Source organism: Girardinichthys multiradiatus, chromosome 12 (assembly GCF_021462225.1).
Source record: "Girardinichthys multiradiatus isolate DD_20200921_A chromosome 12, DD_fGirMul_XY1, whole genome shotgun sequence".
Taxonomy (NCBI): domain Eukaryota; kingdom Metazoa; phylum Chordata; class Actinopteri; order Cyprinodontiformes; family Goodeidae; genus Girardinichthys; species Girardinichthys multiradiatus.
In genome coordinates this window covers 32,295,570-32,303,199 of record NC_061805.1, presented here as the reverse complement: position 1 = coordinate 32,303,199, position 7,630 = coordinate 32,295,570, and the positions used below count along the sequence as shown (strand labels likewise).

Genomic DNA, 7,630 nt, shown 5'->3' with positions numbered 1-7,630 from the left:
AAGGAAAGAAACACAAACACAAAAACTTCTCAGAAAACCTCCCTGTTAAAACACCCACTCATGACATTCACTGGGTGTTTGATTTCTAACAACCCTGACCTTCAGAGACCTCCGCTAAGAGAACACCTGAGACACATGTGTCATTTTTTCCTTTCTAAAACAAGATTGTCTTTGTGTTGTTAGCTGCCTCTGACAAACAATAGGACCTCTCAATCAATGTGGATGGTGAGGAGTATCTAGAATAGGTAACAGAGCACCTTAAGGCAGTCATGAAACTTTGATGAGCGTCCGCCTGGAATTTGGAGTAGCAGTGGTAATCTTTTTAAGACGGAGGATCACAGACGCCGGCCCATCTCTACAGAGGAGCAAATAATCCCAAAGCAGGATAATGGTAAGTTTAGCCAGAATTTAGTTGCTGATAATAATGGCGCTACACATGGTTAGCAGTGAAAAGACCCTCTTGGGCTGCCAGATTGTAAAAAGTAAATATTTTGTGGATCACTAATAGTCATTCAATAGCAAAAACGTTTTTGATTAATTTATATGTCGCAAAATAACAAAAATGCACTGTGGAAAGACGTGGTGACTGGCTCCATTGTGAAACAAAGTTAAATCTACTTATAAATACAGTTTATGATCTGAAAGAGGTAGAGTAGGACCCAAAATGGTATTGGATCTGTCACCACATGTAAGTGGATGAGTTAGGAGCTCATAACTATGTCTGCAAAGTAACAAAGCTTTAGCTGGTGGATGGATTTGGCTTTGCACGAGTAGCTGTAATGCACAGATTCAAAACAACTTTCTGCAAAGTAGCAAATTTAATAGTTTCTTTTTTTATTACAGTAAGAAAAAAATCTGGAGTAGATCTTTCTGTCCTAGCAGTAATCCACCTGTAATGACTGGCTAGGTTTGGACTGAAATACAACTTTCTGCGGAATAACCAACTTCATTGTCATTGATTGACTTTTCATACCCATTTTCTTTTGATTTCGGTGCCCAAAGAGACTTGATTCATTTTAGAAAACGTTTATGGTTTGGATTAACATTCAAACATTATAGCATCATCTCCATGTTCCAAGTCAGCCAACTGAAAACTCTGCTCTGTTCGTAATCCCTGAGGTCAAACGTGTCCTGCCTGCAGTGAGAAAGGGACCCTTCTACTCATTAGACATACAGTCAGTCAGGTTGACAGTATGTTTGCATCAGAATGACAAATGTTCAGGCCTAGTGGCGACTGATGTGTGTCATGTCAGAGCTGTAGAGTCTAACCTGCTTAGCTGCAATAGACTTGATACTTTTTGAACTTTTTCACATTTGGTCTTGTTACCAGAACAAACTTTAAAGCTTTTTATTAAGATTTATTGTGATAGACCAACACAAAGTATTTCCCCAACTAAAAAATCTGAAAACTTTGGTGTAAATTTGTATTCACACCCCTTTAATCTGATACCGCTAAAATAAGGAAGTCACCTTATTAGTAAATAGAGTTCACCAGTGTGTAATCTAATCTCAGGATAAATCCAGTTGTTCTCCGAAGGCATCAGAGATTTGTAAGAGAACATTGGTGAACAAGCAGCATCATGAAGTCCAAGGAACACAGCAGGTCAGGTGAGAGGTTGGAAGGCTGATGGTAACTCTGGATGAACTGTAAAGATCCGCAGCTCAGGTGGGAGAATCTGTTGACAGAAAAACTGGTGTTCACCCTCTTCACATGCAAGGGAAGTTTATTTGTATGGCATCATTCACATCTTCCACATAGTAATTCAAACTGCTAAACAGAAAAACAGAGGAACACAGGTAAAACACAAAGGCATGAATCATTTATAGACTGGTATTTGTAAAAATAATAATAATTATTATTATTATAATGATAATAAAATGACACCATGTATCATTTTTCTTTTACTTCACAATTATGATCAACCTCAAGTTGGTCTTTTAGATAAAATTCCAATAAAATATGATGAAGTTTTGCGTTGTAGAGAGAAAAAGTTCAAGGTGTAGTAATACTTTTCCAAGTGAAGTTTTGCACATGTTTAGTGCACTTAACTCATGATGAGTGACATGATTTTTAAACTTTGGCAGGGCATTCCCACACTCTTCCTCTCACTGCCTCGAGTGAATAATTGATTAGGAAGGGATCCTCTGACTATTATCATTCAGACACCAGGTGCCAGCCGACTGGATCCATCCTCTAACTGTCAGGGAGAAACGTGATTAAATAAAACTTTATTATTGATCACAGGCGATCTGGTTGTTTAAAGGCTAAATCTGATGGATTATAAAGAATAATAATTGGCTGCATAATAATTGATAAAGGGTTTAATCAATTGGTTCCATGTTGAAAGAATAATTTTATCTAATCAATAATTCTTGATAAACCATTAATTAAAACTTGAGATGATTCCTAAAGACCCCATCTGTCAGAAAATCGTTGTATGTATCTAATTTGCCCCTTGTTTTTTACAGTGAGTCATGGTTTGGTACAGATGTAAAGTCCTCCTCGCTCTCTTCGTCTGTCCCCTCGCCTGCATCACCATGTCTCCATGTCCCCCTGGCTGCTGCTGTCCCGGCCAGAGTTTTCTGGTCCTGTGCGAGTCACTGGGTCTCAGGTCGCTCCCTCGATCCGTCCCTCTCAGCACCTCAGCTCTGTCCGTGGCCAGAAACCAGCTCTGCAATGTGGACCACCTTCTCCGGCCTTTCTCCGGCCTGCAGGAGCTCAGCCTTAGCCACAACCTGCTGGCCCGTTTCCCCCGCGGCTTACCTCCCAGCCTGGAGTCCCTACTGCTGCAGGAGAACCGCATCACTTACATCACCTCAGGAGCCCTCAGGCAGTTGAGGAACCTAACTCGCCTCGATCTGGAGGACAACAAAATACGTGCCATCCAGCCAGGAGCGCTGCTGGGTCTGAAAAAGCTGAAGGTCCTAACACTAAAAGGGAACAAGCTCACAAGACTCCCTCTGAATCTCCCGCCATCACTGACACATTTAGACCTGTCAAAAAACTGCATATCCTCTCTGGATCTTCCTTCACTCTCTGCCCTGATCAACCTCCAGGTCCTGCAGATCAACAGCAACTGTCTACGTTCAGTGCCAGAAAACACCTTTGACAACCTGCCACGCCTCAGGTCTGTGGACTTAACCAACAACCTGTGGGTGTGCGAGTGCGACATCCTGTATCTGTACCGCTGGCTGCTGAGTGGCAGACTGAGGATGGCTACAGATCTGGTGTGCAAAGAGCCGGTCCATCTTGCTCACCGCCTGCTACTGAACCTCTCCATCATATCCATCTGCCCACGTGTCCTAAAGCCAAAGGAGAAGATGAACCAGCCTATGCTCAACTCCGCACAGGCGGTGAAAACATCCGATCCAGGCTCATATGAAGACAAGGATGATTTGTTGCAGAACATATCAAAAGAACCCACTATCACTAAAGCACAAAACCTCCACTATCTTCCCAAGACTCGGGTTTTACCGTACTCCTTAGAGACTCTCACCTATGAAGAGTGTTTATCCTTCAATATATCTCAATCAGTCAGTCCAGCTGATCTGAAAACTACATCTTTTCCAGAGGACCAGAGATGCAGAGAAAACATGACAGCTCCTTACCCTAAGAGCAATGCGTCCTCTGCTGCAGGGACACAATCAGGCCTGCCCACCAGCATACAGGAGCTCCTGCCTACTGCGAACCCACAGATGTTCTCCCAGAGAGACTCGACAGTCATCGTCTCTCTGCTGGCTGTGCTGTGCATACTGATGGTTCTCGTAATGCTGATGGTGCTAACTGTGCTGAAAAAAGTTCTCGTACACCAGCAGAGAGTGGCACCGGCTAACGAGAGATCTGTTGAATGAAAGCAGCGGACACGCTGAACAGGTTCCTTCATTTATTTGAACATGTGCAAAAACAGTCTTCTACAAGCCTTTTTTTAAAATATGAAACTAAAGGTGTTAACCTTTAGTTGAATTTTTAAGCCAAATAAAAATCACAGAGCCAAAACAGATTAAGACAAACACACAAGTCATTTTGCTTCTGCTTTATTAAAGATCTCCTTTTTGTTCTGTGCACAAAATCACTGCAGAGCGGGAAAACAGTCCGTGCTGCACACTGAGGAACATGGTGGTCAAATATTCAACTCGGGATTCCAAATTGCAAAATCCATCAGCTAATATATTGAATGTTCCCTGAAGGCAAGACTCAGAGTCACTCAGCTTCACGCGGCTCTGCTGAGAGACGCTAGTTATATATATCCCATTATGGTTGGCACATAACTTGTTAACTGCTGGCTTTGGCACGTTCCTATTTCTTGTCCTCTTGTTTTAGTCTGTAGTCTGACAGCGCTGCTTTTATGGCGTCTTCTGCAAGCACTGAAGGAAAAGGAACGGGAGAGGTTTGGAAACACTGTGACTATAATGAAAAACAGAAATTCAGCTGCGAGACATTACATTCTAAAATATATTCATTTATTCAAGTGATTACATATAAATCGCCAAAAAAGAAATTTCATATAAAGAGCAGAAAAGTGCAACATTTATTCACTTTATATTTGGATCGCTTGAATGAAAGAAAAGCTTGTTTAGGTATCCAAAGAGATTAGAAATAAACTTTATAAAACATTTTGTCTACAAGAAAGATTAAATTACTAGTTTTGGAGAGTTTTATAATATCTTTTTGTCAGACTGAGGCAGAAAAAACTGGATTGAAACACCATAAGGAAACATTATTTTACTAAATTCCCTACTTTGAAAATCAATCCTAGACATCCATCTACAATTATTTGAAGAATTTCATTCATACAAGGAGTGAGTATGCTTGCAGCCTTAAGGCCAAAGTATAATAATACTCCATAATGTGACCAGAAAGTAGAAGCCGACCATGTTTGAAGTATTTCCAAACGCCTTGTAAAAGTAGCATCCTTTAGCTTTTTCACATTTTTTCACATTATTGGCCCAAACTTCTGTGTACTTTATTGGGCTTTTGTGTGATAGATCAACACAACATAGCACATACTTGCAAAGTGGAAGCAAATTCTAAATGGTTTTCAAATGTATAAATCAGACCTGAAAAGTGTGGCATGTGTTTGTATGTACCCCCCCTTCATAAAGTCTGGCTCTGTGTAATTTACCTCAGTATAAATACAGCTGCTCTCTGAAGGACTCAGAAGTTTGTTACAGAACATGCACCATCTTGAACACCAAGAAACACACCAGACAGGACAGGGGCTAAAGTTGTGGAGAAGTTTCAAGCAGAGATGGGTTACAGGTGGGAGAGTCTGTTGATCACTTCAAAGATCGATCAAGAAGAAAGCCACTCCTGAAACAAAGCCAGATAAAGGCCTGTTTGCCCTGAGCCATGTAGGGAGACAGCAAACAGGTAGAGGATCGTCTTCTGCTCAAAGTGTGGCATACGCTACGAATGTTAGAGAATTAACAAACAAATATTACCACAGCATCACCTTTGAGAAACATGGTGGGGGCAGCGTCATGCTGTTAGATTGCTGGAAGAAAACCTTTCTTCTAGGAAGAAAACATGTCCAAAGTGTTTTGAAAAGGTTTCCAAAACACTTTGGACTCGGCAGAAGTTCTCCTTCCGGCATGACAACAACTAGAAACATAAAGCCAGAGAACGAAATGGTGTAGATCAAAGGATATTCGCTCTCCACCTAACCTGGTTGACTTGGGCTTATTCCGCAAAAACGGATGAGACTTACCTCAAAAGCCTTGTAGCTGTAACTGGAGTAAAAGGTGGTTCAACAAAGTATTACTCAATGAACCCTGAATGAATATGCAAGCCACACTTTTCAGATTTTTTATTTTAAAGACCATTTATCCCTGGCCTTTCCACCTAACAATTATGCACTGCGTTGTGTTGCTCCATCACATAAAGTCCTCATAAAAACATTGAGGGACGTGGTCGTAATGTGACGAAATGTGAAAAAGTTCAACGTGTATGAAAACGTCCTCGTACAAACAGTTAATTAAAAGACGCTCAAACACAATAACATCAAATAATAAAGACAAATAGAAAAACCAGTTTTCTTAAATTTTCTAAACCATGCAAAACACTTTGCATCAAACAACAATTTTAACTTACTAGAACAATGAAGCTTAACGGGAGGAAGGCAAAGTTCTTTGGCAATGTCTGTGTTCTTAATCTTGAGCGCTTCATCAATCTGCAGAGTGAAAGTAGATCAATCAGATCCCCTATATTTAAATCAATCAACCAAACAGTATGGGTCCTGTTCTGCTCCTACCGATTTCCCCTTCACCCACTCTGTTGCCAGAGAGCTGGAGGCGATGGCTGATCCGCAGCCAAATGTTTTGAACTTCGCATCCGCTATCTTGCCGTTTTCATCTACTTGGATCTGCAACAACACAAGAGGCAAACCTATAGGAATACACCAGTAGGATGTAAGTCCTGAAAGCGGTGCAGCTCCAGCTTACCTGGAGTTTCATTACATCCCCGCAGGCTGGTGCACCCACCAGCCCGGTCCCCACGTTCTTCTTGTTCTTGTCGAGAGAGCCCACATTTCTCGGGTTTTCATAATGGTCCACCACCTTCAGCAAAGGTAAATATGCATGAAAACATCTGTTTTGACGTCTATAGGACATCATAACAAATTTCCTCTACTCAAAAATAACATGACGCAGGCAGTCAGTAGTAATTAAAAGCCTGGAATTTTCTATCGGTTACCTTTTTGTGATAGGAGCAAAGCACGTTCAGCTCCGGTCGGAGGAACCGATTGCTGAATATTGACAGTGAAAGCAGAGACGCCGAGTTTCGTAAAGCGACCACCGCCATCTTGGACTGCAAACGGAAGTGACCTAGTGGGCACAAGTAAACGTAAAACCGTTTCTTTGTTGACAAACAAGTGAGTATGAGTTTCGTAGCAAGAGAACGCCCTCTAGCGGCTACTTGCGGCCTAAAGATTATTGGGCTAAGGAAAATGTATGGCAGGCCAAAGTAACATATAATCGCACCACGCTCCGCCCTCTAATCAAACGGCAAGTTACCGTTCTGGAAGAGTGGTTCTGTTAACAGAAAAAAAAAGTTCTAAGCAGTTACAAGCAGAGGTATAAGGGAACTTTGTCACTGCTTAAGAGTCCCACTGCTAGCCTGACGCCCCCAAGAGGAATGCCACAGGGCATGCAGAAAAATGTGCAAGGCACAAATAGAGTTCAAATAAAAATAAATAAATAAATATATATATATATATATATATATATATATATATATATATATATATATATATATATATATGAGCTGATCATCTAATTACCCATCTTCCTGTGTGAAACACACTAAGAATGCAACATTTAAATGATATTAAAGTAATATCAGAAACAAGAAAATTGATGATTTGACCAAATGCAGGATTATTGATTTTTACACAGCCTTACTTTTCTGTCAGATTTTTCATTTAATCAGGAAAAAGGGCAACACAGGAGGATAACTGTGGGTGCTTGGCTTCCAGCTGTAATTTCATATGTTAACAACATCAGCTTCTCTGTCAAATCAGTCTCACATACTCAGCAATCTACAACATGTATTTGTGAATGCATAAATGTAAACAAATATGTTTATATAATCTATGTTTTACTAGAACACCCACACACTTCCCACAATAAATAG

At 40.8% G+C, this 7,630-nt stretch overlaps 2 protein-coding genes across 2 annotated transcripts; one reads left to right on the top strand and one right to left on the bottom strand.

Moving 5' to 3' along the window:
- The first annotated feature begins 2,475 nt into the window (after positions 1–2,475).
- On the top strand, positions 2,476–3,852 carry LOC124877904 (leucine-rich repeat transmembrane protein FLRT3). Its single transcript, XM_047381539.1, has one exon. The coding sequence runs from the start codon at positions 2,476–2,478 to the stop codon at positions 3,850–3,852; it is 1,377 nt and encodes a 458-aa protein (XP_047237495.1).
- Positions 3,853–4,019: 167 nt separating this feature from the next.
- iscu (iron-sulfur cluster assembly enzyme) lies at positions 4,020–6,852 on the bottom strand. Its single transcript, XM_047380718.1, has 5 exons — positions 6,692–6,852; positions 6,442–6,555; positions 6,252–6,362; positions 6,092–6,170; positions 4,020–4,365 (listed from the first exon to the last, which is right to left on the bottom strand). The coding sequence occupies exons 1-5, from the start codon at positions 6,797–6,799 to the stop codon at positions 4,298–4,300; spliced, it is 480 nt and encodes a 159-aa protein (XP_047236674.1). The 5' UTR covers positions 6,800–6,852; the 3' UTR covers positions 4,020–4,297.
- Positions 6,853–7,630: the final 778 nt, after the last annotated feature.

Excerpts from the sequence above, each read along its gene's own strand:
- LOC124877904 (XM_047381539.1), top strand. The coding sequence starts at position 2,476 with ATGGTTTGGTACAGATGTAAAGTCCTCCTCGCTCTCTTCGTCTGTCCC.
- iscu (XM_047380718.1), bottom strand. The coding sequence starts at position 6,799 with ATGGCGGTGGTCGCTTTACGAAACTCGGCGTCTCTGCTTTCACTGTCA. Across the intron at positions 6,363-6,441 it reads GGGATGTAATGAAACTCCAG|ATCCAAGTAGATGAAAACGG; the intron begins GTAAGCTGGAGC and ends GTGTTGTTGCAG. Across the intron at positions 6,171-6,251 it reads AGTGGGTGAAGGGGAAATCG|ATTGATGAAGCGCTCAAGAT; the intron begins GTAGGAGCAGAA and ends TTCACTCTGCAG.